General features: G+C 44.5%; 1 protein-coding gene across 1 annotated transcript in view; it reads right to left on the reverse strand.

The window, feature by feature from the left end:
- The window catches only part of LVRN (laeverin), a 188,877-nt gene extending 178,604 nt beyond the window's left edge, over positions 1–10,273 (reverse strand). Inside the window, exon 1 of the mRNA XM_068247159.1 lies at positions 9,285–10,273. Within this exon, the coding sequence (XP_068103260.1) occupies positions 9,285–10,195 (911 nt within the window). The 5' untranslated portion in view covers positions 10,196–10,273. The remainder of the gene's footprint in view (positions 1–9,284) is intronic.
- Positions 10,274–21,779: the final 11,506 nt, after the last annotated feature.

Below are 21,779 nucleotides of genomic sequence, written 5' to 3' on the forward strand. Positions count from 1 at the left end.
TGGGTCTTACATAATCTTTTCAGTACTGATCACAAATATACATGTGTGGGATATTCACATGGGGAGTGACAACCTATGGGAAATAATACATGAAAACCTGTGGTGCTAAGTGTCGGGTGCTGTGCAATCATTCCAAATCAGGAAGGGAGATAGTGCTTGCTTGGCAGTTGGAAAAAGACATTATTTCCCACAATGCAGTGAGGTTTCACAAACAGCAAACTGTCAGAACCATGGTCATGACATCACACTGTGGGAGGGGTTTCATAACAATATCAGCTACACAGACCCCCTGGTCTATTGGAGACAAAGGTAACGATTTTTTGTGGAAAAGGGGGTATCAGTTACTGATTGGATTGACGTTCAATCCTTGGTTTAAGTTCCTCTTTAAGGATCTGTACATGCCCAGTACAATGAAGTACTGGGATAGCACACTTATACAGAGAAGTGTCTAAATGTTACGCCTGGTACACATGATGAGATTTTCTGGCAGATTTACTGCCAGATCGATTATTTCCAACATGCCTGATCTGATTTCCGATCGATTTTGTAATCCGTACAACTCTATGGAAAATCGATCGGAAATCAGATTGGACATGTTGGAAATAATCGATCTGGCAGTAAATCTGCCAGAAAATCTCTTCATGTGTACCAGGCATAACATTTAGACACTTCTCTGTATAAGTGTGCTATCCCAGTACTTCATTGTATTGGGCATGTACAGACCTTAAAGCGGAACTTAAACCAAGGATTGAACTTCAATCCAATTGTGTGTACCAGGCATTACATTCCCCTAGACAGGTGGATATATTTCTTTAAAGGGCCAGTGTCACGAAAAATTGTAAAATTTAAAAAACATGTAAACACATACAAATAAGAAGTAGGTTTCTTCCAGAGTAGGCAAAAGAAATCTGACAGAACCTACAGGTTTTGACTAGTCCATCTCTTCTTGCATGATTCTCAGCATGGCTGTTATATTTTATAAAAACATTCCATGAAAAGCACTTGTACAAAGATACTGGCCAGCCTCCCTGCCTGCAGCACACTTTTTTGGCAGTTGGATGGTGCAAAGGTGCTATTTACTAAGTGCATTTGAAAATAAATAAAACCTTGAGAACAGTGGCGGCTCCAGGGGGGTGCTATGCAGGTGCTGGACCAACTTCTGGGGTAGCTGATGACCCGCGGTGCGTGAAAATGGATGTGGCTAAAACCTGCAAAAATGGTGTGGTCATGACCGGATGAGAGCGGAGCTAACTGTAATTTAAAGTGAACCCGAGGAGAGAGTGATATGGAGGCTGCCATATTTATTTCCTTTTAAACAATACTAGTTGCGTGGCAGCACTGCTGATCTATTTGGTTGCAGTAGTGAACTGAATTACACCAGAAACAAGCGTGCAGCTAATCTTGTCAGTTCTGACAATATTGTCAGAAACCCCTGACCTGCTGCATGCTTGTTCAGGGTCTATGGTTGAAAGAATTAGAGGCAGAGGACCAGCCAGGCAACTGGTATTGCTTAAAGTAGAGAAATATGGCAGCCTCAATATTATTCTCACCTCGGGTTCCCTTTAAAAGTGCAATGCAAAGACAGAGGGCTCAAGTTTTGGTGACCCTTTCCCCAGAAAATTCACATAATTGTGCAGGTTTTCTCAAGAAAATACGCGTAATGTGAGCAGATTTGGCCAGAAAATACGTTTAATCATGTCGACAGATTTGACCAGAAAATACGTTCAATCAAGTCGGCAGATTGGACCAAAAAATACGTTCAATCACGTCGGCAGATTTGACCAGAAAAAAGGTTCAATCACGTCGGCAGATTTGACCAGAAAATACGTTCAACCACGTCAGCAGATTTGACCAGAAAATACATTCAATCACGTCGGCAGATTGAACCAGAAAATACATTCAATCACGTTGGCAGATTTGACCAGAAAATACGTTCAATCACGTCGGCAGACTTGATTAGAAAATACTTCAATCATGTGGCAGATTTAACCAGAAAACAATTCAATCATAAGTGGCAGACTTGATCAGAAAACACTTCAATCATATGTGGCAGACTTGATCAGAAAACACTTCAATCCTGTGGCAGATTTAACCAGAAAACACTTCAATCATGTTTGGCAGATTTAACCAGAAAACACTTCAATCATGTGTGGCAGACTTGATCAGAAAACACTTCAATCATGTGTGGCAGACTTGATCAGAAAACACATCAATCATATGTGGCAGACTTGATCAGAAAGCACTTCAATCATGTGTGGCAGACTTGATCAGAAAACACTTCAATCATGTGTGGCAGACTTGATCAGAAAACACATCAATCATATGTGGCAGACTTGATCAGAAAACACTTCAATCATGTGTGGCAGACTTGATCAGAAAACACTTCAATCCTGTGGCAGATTTAACCAGAAAACACTTCAATCATGTTTGGCAGATTTAACGAGAAAACACTTCAATCATGTTTGGCAGATTTAACCAGAAAACACTTCAATCATGTGTGGCAGACTTGATCAGAAAACACTTCAATCATGTGTGGCAGACTTGATCAGAAAACACATCAATCATATGTGGCAGACTTGATCAGAAAGCACTTCAATCATGTGTGGCAGACTTGATCAGAAAACACTTCAATCATGTGTGGCAGACTTGATCAGAAAACACATCAATCATATGTGGCAGACTTGATCAGAAAACACTTCAATCATGTGTGGCAGACTTGATCAGAAAACACTTCAATCCTGTGGCAGATTTAACCAGAAAACACTTCAATCATGTTTGGCAGATTTAACGAGAAAACACTTCAATCATGTGTGGCAGACTTGATCAGAAAACACTTCAATCATGTGTGGCAGACTTGATCAGAAAACACATCAATCATATGTGGCAGACTTGATCAGAAAACACATCAATCATATGTGGCAGACTTGATCAGAAAACACTTCAATCATGTGTGGCAGACTTGATCAGAAAACACATCAATCATATGTGGCAGACTTGATCAGAAAACACATCAATCATATGTGGCAGACTTGATCAGAAAACACATCAATCATATGTGGCAGACTTGATCAGAAACACTTCAATCATATGTGGCAGACTTGATCAGAAAACACTTTAATCATGTGGCAGACTTGCCCAAAAAGTACACCTGTTAATAAATAAAAAATAAACATTTACTCACCTGCTGAAGACCTCCTGTCCCGACCTCCGTCCGGCACGTAGCTCCCACAATCCTCTGCAGCAAGCAACTGAAACTCCCATGCTGAGAGCAGGGCTACAGGAAAATGGCGCCCAAAGCCCTGCACTGCAGACTTGAAGTGTCCAGAGCAGGGCTCCGGACACCATTTTACTGTAGCCCTGCTCTGCCGCTGCTGGAGCTGTGGGCTGCTGCTGCCGGTGAACTGACATGGCGTCTATTAGACGCCGAAAGTCAATTCATGCTGGGGGGTGCTTTAGGGGTGCTTGAAGGGGCGCCACCACTGCTTGAGAATCATCCATGAGGAGATGGGCTAGTCAAAAAAAGGCAGTTCTGTCAGACTTTTACTACCAAGTGACAGCCACATAGGAGAAAGTAATTTATGGCTCATGTTATCCTGGAAGAAACGTACTTCTTATTTGCATGTTTTTTCATGTATTTAAAATGTTGTGATTTTAGTGATAGTGGGCCCTTAACAACAGGTATAGTTTAGCATTCCTTAGCGGCACATTTATGCTTGTATCCCTGAAATAATGGTTGATGTGACACTACTTTAGTAGAAGTCCCTACTGCACAGATACTGTGCTGCAATTACTGCTGCTTTTGGCAAACTTTAACTGTCTGTGAGTGGTAATGGCCAAAATGATCAATGAGATGCCAACAATTTTAAGATGATGCATGTTTTATGTTAATTTTATGCAAATATGTACCATATTAGATTGGACCATACCATAAATTGGACCAATCAATTATGCACCACTTGGACCATCTATAGTACTGACTGGAGCCTGTCAGTGATGTTATTGGTCTGGCACTGTAGCCATTTTTCACTGACTCCTGACTAGGTAACATCACTAGAAAGCACAGGCAAAATGCCTCCCCAAATACCACTAAACTAATCTAATTAAAGACAAAGATAAGGAACTGGCCCAGTGGAGAACTCTATAATGTACTTTCTACGATGTCAGTCCTATGTGAGTACAAATATAATTTTAAAAAGTTTTGCATAAACAAGCACCTAACTAGTAATTTTCTCAATCAAGCTTGGTGTCTTTCCACGCAGCAATTCCATACCATCAGCTACAAACTTTGTGAAGGCTGGGTTTATACTGATAGAGGCACTGCATTGGAAACAAAGCATCTTTATGCTCCACACGTATATTCCATCTTTCTGGGACAAGAGAGAAAAGAGAGACATCTGTAGCAGAAACTTTTTTGGGTAGAAGACACACCCACTCATCACCTCCAGCCACACCTTAATCACTCTTCCTGTCAGGCACTATATGAAGAATTTATGAGCAAAATGCATAGTTTCCTTTTTTCTAATCACACTGATCCTTTCCTCCATCCCTTTCCCATCACTTTTTTTTATCATCATCTGTAGGTAAGCAATGCAATGATTTTGAGTCTGGACATAAAAGTTATCAAAGGCTAAATTACAGGCATGCTCAGTAGAGTAATGCTCACACAATTTGGGAGCGCAGCCACATATTTAACAAGCTCTTGTCTGCAATGTTCAGAGGGCCCATGCGCAGCAATGGTGGGGTCAAGGAATAGATGGGACTATCCAGAGGCTTCTGTCTACCTAAGTAAGTATCTAACTCCCTCCCCCCTTCCCCCAGGTTGTCTTCACTTTAAAGAGAACCTGTAAGGAAAAAAAGAGCCCATGGGGGTATTTACCTCAGGAGGGGAAGCCTCTGGATCCTAATGAGACAGCAGCAGGTGGCAATATTTACCCTTTGAATCCAGTGCAGGGGTAGTACCATCTTCCCCCTCTGGCTCTGGCAGAAATAGGTGAGCCTGATCAGGTCCACTCTACTGCACAGGCCAAAGGACAGCGTAGGAAGCCTCTGGAGTATTACTTTTATTATTTAGTATTTAAATATTGCCAAAATCTTCCGCAGCACTGTACAGGGTATATTGTCTTGTCACTTGACTGTCCCTCAAAGGAGCTCACAATCTAATCCATAGTCATATGTATGTATTGTGTAGTGTATTTAGCATAGTCTAGGGCCAATTTTAGGGTGAAGCCAATTAACTTATCTGTATGTTTTTGGGGATGATGGAGGAAACTGGAGTGCCAGGAGGAAACCTATGCAGACATGAGAAGGACATACAAACTGCATGCAGATAGTGCCCTGGATGGGATTTGAACCGGGGACCCAACACTGCAAGGCAAGAGTACTATTCACTACGCCATCGTGATATCCAACAGTTCCAGAGGCTTCCCTCTCCTAATTAGCTCTTAACTTTTTAGCTTAATGTTCAGCTCCTTTTCTCTTTAAAAGGAACCAGAGGTGTGAGACCTATGGAAGCTGCCATATTTACTCCCTAGCAGTCCACATTTTCTCCCTGACCATTTGCCTGGCAGTCCTGCTGATCTTTCTGGTCAGTAGGGTCTAAATCACACACCTGAAACAAGCATGCAGCTAATCTTGTCAGATTTGTCATAGACATCTGATCTGCATGCTTGTTCAGGGTCTATGGCTTAACCCATTACGTACCAGCAGTCTATGGCCCCTTAAAGTGGTATTTTCACCATAAAAAGCAAATTTCAACAGCAACGTGTCTGAGTGTATTAAGTGATATAGATGCTAATCCTGCGTTCAAAACTTTAAAAACTTTTTCTGCTGTTACGGATTGGAGTTATCACATACCTTAGGAGCACTGGCCCTTTAATTGCCATTGCCATCGGCTGGCAAAACAGTTGCATGCTGGGGGGTCTTTTTATCTATAATATATTCCTCCTCTTCCCTTTATTTTCCCCTCCTTCTAATGACATAAGACAGTAAACTTCCTAGTACAGACCTCAGTGGGAGTGTCTGAAGACTCTGGGAGGAGAACGGGTAACGAATACACAATTAGCAAGAGGAGAAAAAAGAGTGAGGGAGGAAATGGTGTCAGGATTAGCTTCATTCAAAGATCATCAGGGTGGAAACTGTCTAGAATAGGATTAACTGCTTTTCCTTTATGAATTTCACAGGAATCATAACGTGGACAGTGCAACACATCTGTTATGCAAGTAGAACTTGTATTTATGTACATAGATATGTGTTTTTTATTTCTAGGTTAGCATTGGTGTCACTTGTTCTTTAAAGAGGAACTGTAACGACAAAACGTCCCCTGGGGGGTACTCACCTCGGGTGGGGGAAGCCTCCGGATCCTACTGAGGCTTCCCACGCCGTCCTCTGTCCCTCAGGGGTCTCGCTGCAGCCCTCCGTGCAGCGGTGACGTCAATATTTGCCTGACGGCTGTCGGCTCCGAAGTAGGCGGAAATACCCGATCGCCGTCGGGTCTGCTCTACTGCGCAGGCGCAAGTTTCCGGTGCCTGCGCAGTAGAGCGGACTCGACGGAGATCGGGTATTTCCGTCTATTTCCGTGCCGAAAGCAGCCACAGCGCCCCCGCTGGAGCCAGCAAAGGTAAATATTGAAGTCACAGTCGGGCCTGTCGCCGGCTGTTCGGAGGGCTGCAGCGAGACCCCCGTGGGACAGAGGACAGCATGGGAAGCCTCATTAGGATCCGGAGGCTTCCCCCACCTGAGGTGAGTACCCCCCAGGGGAGGTTTTTCATGTTACAGAGTCTCTTTAAGGACCAGAGACTGCTAGTACCACAAAATGGCGCTTACCGACGAATTGCCACACATTCCCACCGGTCACACTGTTCTCCCATTGCCGCAAGCCTGCCTTTCTGCCGCTGCTATGACGGCAGAGCTCTGTGCTCTGGTCAGGAGCCGATTACATTGGCTCACAGTGATCTTCCTGTCAGGAGCCAATGAGATTGGCTCCTGGCTGGCTCACAGAACTCTGCCGCCATATAGACAGCAGGGCAAGTGAACTGTGGCGGTAGAGAGCAGCAGGTACATTGAAATCTACTTCCTGTCAGAGATGTGCAGCCACCTGCAGGATGTAGATTTCAACCAACGTGGTCATGAAGCAGTTAAGGTGTTGGAGGCAGAGGATCAGCAGGACAGCCAGGCGACGTGCATTGTTTAAAGTGGATCCGAGATAAACGTTCAATTATTGCATAATTGTGTTCCTTTCATATAGTTTATAGGGCATTGCTCAACCCAAATACTTTTTTGTTTTGTTTTAATACTCTAATTCCTTATAAACTAAACACTCCTTGCCCACAGTTTTTCAGAGAGCCTTGGCACTCAGTCCCAGATAGCTAGGGCTTTGGGGAGCTCAGTCTGGGCAGGAGGAGGAGGAGGTTACTAGCCAGAGATTTCAGAGGCAGAGGGGAGGAGGAGGGGGAGTGAAGTTTTCCACAGGCTAAGGACTGGAGACGCTATCAGCTTGCCTCAGTGTAGTGTGACAAACAGAACATGGCTGCCCTCATTATATCGCAGCAATAAATAAGCATAAATGTTTGAAGCTGTTTGCAGCTAGATTTGCTGTGTAAACTATCTAAACTTTAGATAAGATATATAGACAAGTTACTTGTTATAGTTACTTTTTCATCTCGGATCTGCTTTAAGAGGAAATAAACATGTCAGCCTCCATATCCCTCTCACCATGGGTTTCCTTTAAGGGCCAGTTCACACAAGCGATTGTGGGTTGTTTTCCGCCAGAAGAAAAGCTTGTTGGTTAAGTGTTGTCCATTCAAGTGAATGGCAGCACTTGTTCTCTGCTGTCCTTTGCACGAACACCGCATTCCGTTCCTGATTTTTCCCGGCGTTACAGCCGCACCTAGAAGCAACATGCAGCTTCCAGGATCGCTTAACCGCCACTTCTCTGTGTCCCCCAGCGGGGGTAAAAAACGCTGATCACCGCAGAAAGCCGGAAAAAGCCATCAAATGCTTTTCTGCAAAACCATTTGACCGAGAAGCTGCGTAACGCCTGGCAGTCGCACGTGTGAACTGACCCAAAAGCATAAAGGAATGCCCAGAAAGTCATTATGGAGCCTATCTGACACATATAACTGTACTGCATAGGTGTCAAGGGATACTTGAGATAGCAATGCTTACAACAGAGGGTAATTATTCATTATTCTTAAAAAACAAGGGTTAGGGGTTGTTCACACTCTGCGCTTGGAGCGCCGCTTGCCCGCTATCACGTTTGGCTCAGAGATCGCGATTTACGGGCAAAATCTCACAATTCAGAGCGATTTGTACTTGTGATTCCCGTTCAATAGAACAAGAATCACAGCGCAATCGCCCTTGAAACGCTGTGTACAGCGCGCTTGTGATTGATCGAAATCACAATCGCTGCAGTGTGAATGTATCCATAGGGATACATTAGTAGCAGCGCTTTGCTGATTGCTGGCGATCAGCAAAGCGCTCAAAAAATCGACAAGTGTGAACCAGCTCTTACATGCTGTAATAGAACTTAGAAATACTGGCATAGCCTAAACTTGCAAAAGAAATGTAAAAGTCATCCAATTGGTACGTTTAAAGGAAACCTAAACCAAGAGGGATATGGATGTTTCCTTTTAAACAATACCAGTTGCCTGGCAGGCCTGCTGATCTCTTTGGCTGCAGTAGTGCCTGAATCACACACCTGAAAAAAGCATGCAGCTAATCCAGTCTGATTTCAGCCAGAGCACCTGATCTGCATGCTTGTTGAGGGGCTGTAGCTAAAAGTATTATAGGATCAGCAGGAGAGTCAGGCAACTAGTATTATTTGAATAAGTAAAATCCATATCCTTCTCAGTTTAGGAGTTATAAGAGGGCATCAGAGCAGGTCAGCGTTGTGGCTTTACAGGGCCGCTTCTGACGCCCGCTGGCCAGCTATGCTGCTGCATTCCAAGCCAATGGAGCAAGCGCTAATGCGCGTCCATTGTAGACTCATCAAACGCCAAAGTTCTGCTGAGCAGAGCAGTTCTCCGCTGAGTGGAAAGCCTCTCTGCACGCTTATCTGTGATAGAGGTTTCTTATGGAGTTTTTCCCCCCACATAAAACCATGTTATATTGGTTTATTAATATAATCATTATCTCTGCTGAAGTGTGGCGATATATTGCATACTTTGTAGCTTTTACACCAGAGACTATAATTATGTAAAAAGCAAAGTATCACATAAGAAGGAAAGTTTGTATTAAGTATTTCCCTGCACAGTATCTTAGTTGTCTATATGAGCCGCATCACTTACTTGACTTCCCCCTGGTCCTCATAGTGTGATATGAAGAGTCCCGAATAGTCATAACTCAGATGGCCCACATAGTCCAGCTGCAGCAGGTAGAGGTGCCCGGCCACCAGTGGCCTCTCCAGCTCCAGCACCAGGTACTGCTGTCGCTCTGAATTCCACAGGTTGCTGATGCCAATGTTCTGCCCATCTTCCAGCAGCCCAGCATCTGTCTCCTGCAGGTGAGGGGAGCTCTTGTCCCCAGAGTCCAGTCCACCACCACTGTCCCATTTTGGCCCAGCTAGTGAGAACTTGCTGTGTAGGTGGCCACTCTTGTAGTTGCTCTGCCCGTTGCCCAGAGGGGACAGCACTGCCCGGGTGATGTTCAGTTGATAGCTGTGCAGTAGCACCACGTCTGTGCCCTCCACACAAGTCATGGTGATGTTCACCTGCCCAGACAGGTGATAGTGGCCCTCATCATCAGATTGCATTCTTGGCCACAGCTCCAGATCATAGTGCGAGGGCAGCAGGTGATGGGGCAGCCTCGGGTTGTCCCAGATGCCAGGGGGTCCTGTAGCCTCTGTGGGGAAGGTGAAGAAGAAGGGGGCACTGGTTGCATTAACAGCGGAGATGTTCGCATCAGGCTGCCCCAGTGCTGGCTCTGTCCTTACAGTCCTGGCATAGAGAGCCCCCAGCACTATCAGTGCCAGGAGCAGCGCTGCCAGTAACAGTGCCAGCAGCGCAGCTGACGTCCTGCTCAGGTAGAAGCCAGAGGAATTCTTGGGTCCCATCTCAGAGTGCCACAGTGTCCCCCAACCTGCAGTGCCACTGTCCCCCAGCTTACAGTGCCCCCCAGCCTGCAGTGTGCTCGCAGAGGAGTGCTGGGCTCCCTTTTCTGGGCTGGGTGTGTCACAGGGTGACAGAGGAGGGGGCACCATCCATCAGCAGGAGAGCAGCAGAAGGTGGGCACTGAGGTGGACCAGACACAACTCCAGAGGAGCAGCAGCAGCACAGAAGAAACATCAAAGACAGTTACAAAAGCAGGAAGGGAGGGAAGCCTACTGCACTGCTGGAACATCCCCCAGCCGCTGAGGACTTCAGGCTGGAGGGGCTGAGGCTGGGAGGATGGGAACAGAGCCCACCACAAGCCCAGAGAGCAACACGTGCTGCAGGCACAGCACTGTCTGCATTACGCAGACACATGAATAGGACGGATGATTATAATTACAGACGTGGGAAAGCAGAACAATGCCATTGTAAATAGGAGGATGTGCCAGGCAGCAAAGGAGCTGCAGGTACCTGGCTTCTCCCAAACATGCAGAACCTATGGAGCTCTGACATGCAGGATGTAGGGACAAACATGGACAGCAGTGCTGTGCACTAGGGCATCAGGAATAATGCCAGTGCATATGGGGGGCAGGAGCATCAGGGAGGCTGCTATGCTGCTCGCTGTCAGGCTGGAGTTGTTGGCTTCAGTATTATCGAAGTCACACACCTGGGAGCAGCATGCATTCAACATAGCCAGGGCACACATCACACTATACTTCCATTACAGGACTGCTGTACATTTACAGTATAGGCACTGCAAACATGTTTTTTACTAATGTTTATAAAGTATTGTTTTCAGTTTAGTAAAACTAATAGCTCTTCCTCAGCCACCTTTGGAACAGTAGGCTGTGCACTCTCTGCACTGTGTAATATGTGTACGCTCTGTACTCACTGTACGCTCTTATATTTTGTGTACTGTCTGCCCCTTGTGTTCTCTCTGCACCCTCTGTACTTTGTGTTCTCTCTGAGGCTGGAAGGATGGAAGCATCTCCCAGCCTCAGAGTTGTCTCTGTACTTTGTGTACTCTCTGTTCTCTCTGCATTCTTTAACCTGTGTGCTCACTGTACTCCCTTATATTTTGTGTACTCTCAAATGTGTTGTACTCTGTACTCTGTGTTATCTATGAACTCTCTGTACCCTTTATACTTTGTGCTCTCTCTGAGGATGGGAACATTTCCCAGACTCAGAGTTGTCTCTGTACTCTGTGTACTCTCCAAATTCTGTGCACTCCTCACACTCTATGCCCTCTGTATTTTATGTCCTCTATGTAATTTGTGTATTCTCTGTAGTTTGTGTGCTCTCTGTTCTAGGTGTACTCTGTGTACTTTCTGCATTCTCTGTAGCCTCTTTAACCTGTGTTTTCTGTGTACTCTGTTTTATCTGTACCGTCTGCACTGTGTGTACTCTCTGTACCATCTATACTCTGTGTACTCTCTGTACCCTCTGTACTAGGTGTACTCACTGTACTTTGTGTACCATGTTTACTCTCTGTACTTTGTGTGTACCCTCTGAACTACAGTATGTGTACTCTTTGTGCCCTCTGTACTCTGTGTTCTCTCTGTACTTTGTATTCTCTCTTTAATCTGTGTACTCACTGTTTTCTCTGTACTTTGTGTACTGTGTACTCTGTGCACTTTCTGTAAACTCTTTACCCTCTGTCCTCTGTGTGTCTTTTCTCTGTACTTTGTGCACTCTGGCTTACAACTGCTGTGAGCTCCCACCTTGCTGCAGGAGCAATTAGGGGCACAGCACAGCTTTTGTTACTCATTTTTAACATGGGACTAATTCATACACTGGCAGTAAACCTTTACATCCCGATCTAGCAATTTCTGTTAGAATCCCAGTAAAAAGGCTACATTTTATATGCATATAAATACGTCACCAAGTTGTAACAATGTTTGCTATTAATCCTTGCTATTTAAAGAGCCAAATTAAAAGCTCAAAGCTTCACTCTGCAAAAGAGGTATTTCACTTTAAAATAAATGCGGCATGCCTACCCCAGGGGATACTGATGTTGAGTTTTAGGAAGTTTTGACATTAAAAAATGATAATATATATAGAAACTTTACTAAGTACAAATCCTGTATGTAGAATTCTTTACACTAGACATGTGTGTGTTTTTCTACATGCATGGCACATGGACTAAGCAGTCCCACTCACATGTACACAATGTTTGCACGCGCCACATTGCATTCTATAATGATGTTTGGAAGCACACCCACAAAGCTGTAGCGTAATAGAGCACTGGTGGAGAATTTTTATCAAATCTGTCTGTGCCAAGGGATAGTTCAGGTGATGTGCGGGGTACCTGAGACAATGTTGCTCGCAAGAGGTAGTACTAGGCAAGCACCAGATTTGATATACTACATGCTGTAATAATGCTGATGAATACTCCTGTAGGCAACAGCTCCACTTTTTTAGCAATTACCTTTCATCTGTCCTGATAAATCAGCCCCACACTGCAGGTGGCCATGTTATTTTCTGAATCCAGAAACAAGGACTTTATGAAAACACTAGATTCTATGCACCTTTCCTAGAGGAAGCAGTAAGCAGGGCTGTGTTTATCATTACGGCCACACGATTGTAATTGAAATGTGCTGCAGTGTGAATGTGTGTCTATTTGCCTCTACTGCAATTGCACTGCGATCCGTCTGGTGCAAGGCCTGTGACCCACTAGACTGTTTTTTGAGTGTTCAGGGGCGCTTTCAATCGCTAGCGATTTCCCTAAACGCTCCGCCAATGTAAATGGATGGGACAGATCACAGGGATTGCGATGAAGCGAATCAATCGTAGCAGGACATGCAGCATTTTGGGAGTGTTTCCATTCTAATGAATTGTAGAGGAGCAGGGAAATCGCTCCCAAAATGGCTTGCAAAACGCTTTTACAAATCACTAGCGATTGGGATAGCGTTTTGCACTTTGAGGGTTCCAGGCCTGAGGCACAATTGCAGTGCGTTCAGAATTTGCCTCGGGAGAAAATAAATGCTAAAAAATATTTAGAATTACCAATCGTGGAAAAATCACCTAGCAATGTGATTTTCATGCATCCCTATACAAAGTGTAAGAGCTCAAGTGCACGAAAAATGGAGCAGACATGACTATTGCAGACGCATCACACGAATGGAATTGTTCACCGCAGATACCATTGTTTTTTCAAGTATCTAGCATTTTGCAATCCACAAGCAATTGGAATCATCGCAAAGCGCTGATAGTAGAACTCGGGGGCCAGTGGCAAAGGCCTTTTCCATTAGTGCTATTTGATTGCATTGCGTTTTTGCCCCGAGCACAATCGTTGCCCTGCTGCATTTAGGATATGATTGAGCTACTATTGATTGAGCTCCTATACTGAGTATAGTGGCTCAATCGCAATCGCTTTAGTGTAAATAAGTCTGAAATGCCATCACATTGCAGCACGATTGGGATTGTAACCATTTTTCATAGTGGAAAAGAGCCCCAAAGCAATTTTTTTTTCATGCAGGGGGATAACTGACAACCTTTTGCAATGGTTTGGACACTACGCATGTTAAAGGGAACCTAAAGTGAGAGGGATTTGGAGGCTGCCATATTTGTTTCCTTTTAACCACTTCACCCTACAGCCCATTTTACCTTAACACCAAAAGCCATTTTTACCTGTCAGCGCTCCTTCCATTGATTTGGCCATAACTTTATCACTGCTTCTCACACATAAATGATCTATATCTTGTTTTCTTCGCCACTAATTAGGCTTTTTGTGGGCCATACTTGTTTTCAGTAATTACTTTCTTTTCTATGTATTTTATAGGCAAAACTATTTCTCCAATGCCATCCTCTATAGTTTTAAAATAAGCAATGCTACTATAAAAAACACTCACCCATTTTATTTGCCCATTAGTCCGGGTGATCACAACATTTAAATTACATTCCTAGTACAATGTATGGCGGCAATAAAATATTTGGAAGTAAAGGTGAATTTTTCTGTTTTGGGGGGTTGAGTCCGGTCTATTGCAAGCCCTTATTTAGTGAAATAACAGCAGGGGCGTAGCAATAGGGGTTGCGGAGGTTGTGACGGCATCGGGGCCCTTGGGCCAGAGGGGCCCCGAAGGACCCTCCCTCAACTACAGTATTAGCTCTCTATTAGTCCTGTGCTCATAATGATCACGTCTATAGATACTTTGATTAGTAGTAATCATTAACAAACTGTTCCCCATCCCCTTCTTGCACCTCTGACACTGTAGTTGCCATTGGCAGGTTTTGGTGCACCGTCTCAATTGTTATGTATAGAGTGCTGGGGGGGACCCATTGTAAAACTTGCATCGGGGCTCATAGCTCCTTAGCTACCCCACTGAATAACAGTAATATACCCTCGTGACATACATATTAAAAAATAAGTTGAGTTCCTATGGCAACTATTAATGTTTTTGTTTTTTTTTTAACTTTACTTACATTGTGTCTTTAGAAATGGACAGGGCCCCTGATCAGGGTCATGTCCATTCACTCCAGGCACTGCGATTGGTTCATAGAACCCTTGGTTCTCTTGCCCAGTTGCTACTATGGAAAAGTCGCTGGGTAACAGCGGGGGTCCCACTGACACGCGTGTGCACCTGGAGGAGAATGCATGTCTAGATAGCCCACAGCTTTGTCTATCCAACCATACCAGTTGCCTGGCAGTCCTAGTGCTGATCTTTCTGTTAGCAGTTGTGTCTGAATTACAAACATGACATTTTTTAACATTAGCTGCTTTGGAAACATGCAAACATATTTTCACAAATGAACTCACATGGTGTCTTGTATGACAGGACAATAGTATATGTGTGTTTTCCGCACATTCAAGTGTGCGACCCCTGTCTCATGACAAATAATAAAAAATGATTTCTGCACTTACTAATACTGCTATACAGCAGTGTCATTTGATGGAACTTTTGATGAGATTGTTTTTCAGCTCAGAGGGCTTTCCTGGAGGTGAGAATAGAGCCGCCACAGGGAAGGCGTTTGTCTGCATGAAGTGTCACAGAAAACTGCTGGAAATGAAGGAGCGCTTGGACATGCAGCCATCTATGGAGCAGACAAAGTGACAGTCTCACCAAGGCTGTCAGCACAGAGCTTGATGCTATAAAGTAACACTACAATGTTTGGGAAGTGCTATGCCAGATAATTTGTTGCAGCTCTCGAGCACAGAGCAGCGTAAAGAGCCAGGACTTTCAGAGCCAGGACTTTCAGAGCCAGGACTTAGAGCAACTGACAGGTTCTACTCTGCAGAACTGTGAAAAGGAACCGCTACATATAACACTGTGTACAGGCATTAGATGATAGTTGGGACAAGAAAAGCTCGATCCAAGTGTCATCCTCAGTCTGCACAGAGGACAGCGTACAGTCATACATGCTTGATTCAGCTGAATGAACTGCACTTAGGAAAGAGGAAGATGTGCTTCAGGGCATTACAGTAGTAATCAGCCCAAAGTATTGAAACCAAACTGCTGATACTAACCAGAGCAAGTTGGGAACACACTGGAGTGGGTCATACCATGCAGATGCTGTACAAGGAAGGAAGCACTGATTAGGTGTATACTTACCTGATCCTGAGATGGATGATTCTCTTCCATGGTTTAGCTATCTGTTATGTCCCTTTGGGTTTGAAAGGCAACAGGAAGCTGCAGTTGTTGTATGTGGAAGCATGAGGCTGAACTGCTGTGCAGTAGAGAGGCAGGCTTCTTGTTGGACCCTGTAACTGCTCACTGGCTTGATGGGAAACAATGGAGTGTAGCTTCTATGGCCTGTGCCATGCGGAAGTGAGCTGTTCAGTTTAGAATGGTAAATGAGCAGATCATGTACTGTACAATGCCAAATAATACACTCACCTAAAGGATTATTAGGAACACCTGTTCAATTTCTCATTAATGCAATTATCTAAGCAACCAATCACATGGCAGTTGCTTTAATACATTTAAGGGTGTGGTCCTGGTCAACACAAACTCCTGAACTCCAAACTGAATGTCAGAATGGGAAAGAAAGGTGATTTTAGCAATTCTGAGCGTGGCATGGTTGTTGGTACCAGACGGGCCGGTCTGAATATTTCACAATCTGCTCAGTTACTGGGATTTTCACGAACAACCACTTCTAGGGTTTACAAAGAATGGTGTATAAAAAGAAAAGCATCCAGTATGCGGCAGTCCTGTGGGCGAAAATGCCTTGTTGATGCTAGAGGTCAGAGGAGAATGGGCCGACTGATTCAAGCTGATAGAAGAGCAATGTTGGCTTAAATAACCACTTGTTACAACCGAGGTATGCAGCAAAACATTTGTGAAGCCACAACATGCACAACCTTGAGGCGGATGGGCTACAACAGCAGAAGACCCCACCGGGTACCACTACAAATAGGAAAAAGAGGCTACAATTTGCACAAGCTCACCAAAATTGGACAGTTGAAGACTGGAAAATGTTGCCTGGTGTGATGAGTCTCGATAGAGTCAGAATTTGGCGTACACAGAATGAAAACATGGATCCATCATGCGTTGTTGCTGTCTGGTGGTGTCATCTCCTGTCTGGACTACTGCAATGCCTTCCATTCTGGACTTTCCAAGACCAGACTGCGACCACTGCAATCTATTATGACCTCAGCTGCCAGGCTCATTGTACAAGCCTGCAGTGTTCCAAAAAGAAAAATAGTGTGTCTTACGCTCTGTCAAGCTGGAGTGCACACAGTATCTCCTATGATCATCACAGGTGCTGCTCTGAACTTGGATTGAAGCTGGACACTAACGAAAAATAGAGTGCTCCATAGTGTAAAATAATGGGGGACTTTATTGCACAAAATAGAAAACTACTTACAAGATGATGACTTGATAATCGCATGTAACACTGGTAAGGAGGGGACTGCATCCCTTCTCTGACGCTGAGGGCACACTGAACGTAGGACCATTGTCGGACTGGGAGCTGGAAAAGCTGAGGAAATCCACTTGCTGGGCAAGCAGCAGTAATCAGGTGTTGCTGCTCACAGTGAAGACTTGCTGCAGGTTTCTATTGGGAGTGATAACACAGGGTTACTGCTGCTTGGCCAGCAGGTGGATTTTCTCAGTTTTTCCACCTACCAGTCCGACACTGAGCAGGACCCACCCCCCTCTCTGCCGCTGATCATCCTACAAACAGACACCATGCTGCTGGCCACAGTCCGGCACATCTGCTGCATTGATGAGAGGGGATCCAGTCCCCACCAGTGTTACATGCGATTATCAAGTCATCATCTTGTAAGTACTTTTCTATTTTGTGCAAGATTTTACACTATGGGGCGCTCTATTTTTCCTTAGTGTTCATTTCACAAGTCCCTTCATTGGCTCCCTGTTCCCCAGAGAAGTACATTTAAACTGCTCTGCATGGCATACAAATACCAATCTCCGATCTATCTCATCCAGGGATACCCCCTGCCCGCTCTCTCCACTCCTCCAACACTCTACGGATGTCCACCCCTTTCAGCACTTGTTCACTCACGAGGCTCCAGGACTTATCTAGAGTGGCCCCTACTCTATGGAACTCCTTCCCCCCATCAGGAGCACCCTCCGCTTTAATCCATTGAAGCAGGCCATCTGTTAACCATAGCTTATCTGCCATCCTGCCATCTTCATAGTTTCACTTCCCACAATTTTCTTTCCCCCTTAGATTGTATGCCTATTTGGCAATGCCATCTTTCCTGTGTGCTCTTCTCCAACACCATATGGACTCACTGGGCTCGATTCACAAAGCGGTGCTAACCCAGTTAGAGACTTTAGGCATGATAACCATTGCACCACGCTGGTGAAAAGCCAGTTTAGGTGTGATAAGTTTAGGCATGATAAGTTTAGGTGTGATAAGTTTAGGCATGATAAGTTTAGATAAGTTTAGATCGCTTGCAAAGTCCCGCATGCAAAGCAGCGCCATTAAACTTTATACGAAGTGCCCCAGACTTTGCTAGCGTAAAACTTTTGATCAGCTGTGCACTGCGGTGCTAACCCAGTTGGCGCTTAAACTTATCATGCCTAAACTTATCACACCTAAACTTATCATGCCTAAACTTATCACACCTAAACTTATCACACCTAAACTTATCATGCCTAAACTGAGTTTAGGCATGATAAAGGGCTTTTCACCAGCGTGCTAACTGTAAGCACCGCTTTGTGAATTAGGCCCACTGACTCGTTTTCTATATTTATCCCTTGGTTGCAATTTGCACATCATTGTTTATTGCTGTATCATTAATGTAATGTAACGTAATGTCCCTGTGTAACATTTAAATGTGTTATGAAATCAAATAGAGCTGCAACCACAGTACCACAATAATGTGCAAAAACATGCATACAAAAATATTGAAGTATAATGCAAATTAAATGCAATCCACATGCATAACAGCCTGTGTACTAGTTTTCCATTATCGACTTTAGTATATCTTAACTTATTAGTGACCACTGTAGTGTGTTCCAGCTTACCAGGGTCCCCTGCAGTGTATTCCAACTTTCCAGCAACCTCACTAGTATATTTTAGCTTTTTAGTATCTCTTGTAGTGTATTCTGGCTCTTTGGTGTTTAGTATAGTATATGGCTGCTTCTGGTGACCTCTGTAGCAGTGTATCCCTGCTTTCCAGTGGCCCTAGAGATTTTAAAGTAGTTTAGGGCAATACAGTGCAAACAAATTAGCAATGCTGCTTATAGAGGCACTGTAGTGACATATAGTAGAATGTATTACATTATTCAGGATACCCATTTATACAATGTATCCTTGTTTCAGTATCAGAAACCCTTCATATTTTTATATATTGCCTTTGTTTAGCGTAGGCTGTTTAGATATACAGAATTCTCCTCCCAGCACATTCTGGGAGGCCAGGTGTTGTTTCTATTAACTTTGGAACACACAGTAAACAAACGCCTGATCTGCTACATGCTTGTTCGGGATTTATGGCTAAAAGTATTAGAGGCAGTAGCCAGGCCACCGCTATTGCTTAAAAGGAAATAAATATGGCAGCCTCCATATCCCTCTCGCTGCATTTGTCCTTTAAGGATGCAAATCAGGAGAGGAAAAAAATGTTACAATGGGCAAACACTGACTAAATCATTTCTAAAGAAATATCATTAAAAAGAAGAAATTTTATTCATTAAGCTAGATTCAGAAAAGTTTCACTCTAAGGGCCCGTTTCCACTAGCGATTAGGATGCGAGGCGATCGCCGCATCGCCTCGCATCCCCACACCGATACTTCCGGTTGTCTTCCGTACAACTGAATGCGGCATCATGCGGCTTCCCGTCGGCAGCTATGGGGCGCGGATGTGTGCTGTGGAAAACTGCAGCATGCTATGCATAATTTCCCCTGCATTGCATTGTGCCGGATCGCGTAGGTAAATTTGCGTCAATGGAAACGACTCCATTGACATAAATTGGTTGCAGTTTCCTTACATTGAGATGCGGAGCGGTTTCCACATAGCAACGCGTCTAATGGAAACGGGCCCTAACTCCTGGTCCTATGTACTGCTGTTCTAAATGTAGTACAATAAACACCACAGCTCAAAGAAATATAGGTTAACAACACAAAATAGTCTTATCTATGTTCTCAGTTGCACTGAGCTGCTGTATCTGCCTAGATAGACAAGAAGATCACAAATGGCTGCTGCATGCAGGGCCTTATACCAGTTGAACACAGTAGGCAGGGCCGGCACTACCATAGAGGCAAAGGGGCAATCGGCCCCTGAGTACTGCAGGGCCCCCAGCTCTCCCCCTGTCTTGTGCCTCCTGGGCCCCGTATGCTGATTTATCACAATAGCTACTCACCTATCCCAGCGTGCTGCTCAATCCGTGCCCCCTGTCTCATCCCGTTGGCTGCCTTTTCTCCATGACCAGTCATTAGAGGCAGCCAGCTGGGAGGAAGACGTGCATGGATGGAACAGAGCGCCGGGATAGGTGAGTTGCTATTCTAACAAAATGCAGGAGTCCTGAGGGGACACAGTAAAGTTGAAGGGGGAGTTGGGGTTTTGTCAGCTGGCTCAGGTGCCCTGGGGGGGGGGGGGATATTTTGGGGGAGGGGGCCCTTAGGTTTATTTTGCCCCAGGACCCCATTGTGGCTAGAACTGGTTCTGATAGTAGGCATCAAATATTGGTTTCCTTAGTCCATGTGGGGTGGGAATTGCTGACTGGTTGCTGTTGTGGCTCAAAACATGTTCACCAATTGTAAACATCACTATTTTTCAGCTGAGAAGCCTCAATACTAAATTACCAATAACTCGGTTAAATTCGACTTCTTTCTAAACAGTAACACTATGACAAATGTTTTGTGCATTAGGTCTGAATTATTTTATGTCATACAATGCAGAGCAATCATTGGGCCTGATTCACAAAGCGGTGATAACTCAGTTATCACGCCTAAAAGACTTTAGGCATGATAAGCTTTGCACCGCTGAGTTAGCACCGATTTGTGCTCTTTATCGCGCGCAAAGTTTTAGGGTTTAATGGGCGCATCGCGCGCGCTGCACCATGTGCCGCGCGATTGCGCGCGGAAAATTTGCGCGAGTTTCTTCTTATCATGCCTAAACTGAGTTTAGGCATGATAAAGGGCTTTTCACTGGCGTGCAAACACTTTGCACCGCTTTGTGAATCAGGCCCATTGACTTGAGTGGCAAACCTCCTGCCTGTCTTTATGAAGCACAACCAACAGCAGGAGGAAGAATGGCATGGCAGACTTAAAAACAATGTGTTTATAAAAGATCAGAAATTGCAACATCTTTGTTCTTTATGTCAATTGTCCTTTCTAGATGAGGTGCTGATTCACTTTGCTGGCCTCTCTTTGCTGTTGAGAGTTGAGTCACAGGAACTTGCCTGAGGATTTCAAGTTACATATTGTACACAAAAGTAATCCGTTAGTTTATGTTGGAGTATTATAAATTGTGTGTGTTACGTTTAGTAATGCTGTCTCTTTTTGTTTCACACATCTATTCACACATGCACAGTACAAGTATACTGTGTTTACTGTGTGAAGACCTGGGAATGTCCAGAGGGTCCAATTTGCAGAAAGCTCCTCCTCCTTTTCCCAGGTGTACATTTTGCTTTACTCACCCCTCTTGTTCAACTCCAAAATACGCTTAACTTTGCATATGGCGAGAGCACATGGAGGGGGGGACCACTAACTACACTACAAGGGAACTGTGTAGGGGAGAAAGTGGGTCTACTAGACATCAGGGAAATGTATAGAGGAGGGAGGACCACTAGATGCCAGGGAAATGTATAGGGAAGGAAAAGGCCACTACTCACCGGGGACATGTATAGGGGATTGAGGGTGGCACTAGACACCAGGCAAATGTATCGGGAAGGAAGGGGGGCACTAGACACCAGGGAACTGTATAGGAGAGGGAAGCCATTGACTACAAGGAATTACATTTATAGGGGAGGGAGGTGGCCACTAGACACAGGAGAAATGTATAAGGGAGGGAGGGTGCCATTAGACACCAGGAAACTGTATTGGGAGCCACTAGACACCTCATGATTACTGCATTTGTCATTACTTGAAGGCCTCATGATTGCTGGAATTTGACATTAATTGTCATTGCTCACAATCTAATAATTCCTACCATAGCTAGCCTAATGTTCTATATTATTACTATTACTGTTATTAGATAGCACTGACATCTTCTTTAGCACCTTACAGAGTACATAGTCAGAGTACTGACTGTCTTTAGAGGAGCTCACAATCTAATCCATGTCATATGTAT

The sequence above is a fragment of the Hyperolius riggenbachi genome, chromosome 1 (genome assembly GCF_040937935.1).
Source record: "Hyperolius riggenbachi isolate aHypRig1 chromosome 1, aHypRig1.pri, whole genome shotgun sequence".
NCBI lineage: Eukaryota > Metazoa > Chordata > Amphibia > Anura > Hyperoliidae > Hyperolius > Hyperolius riggenbachi.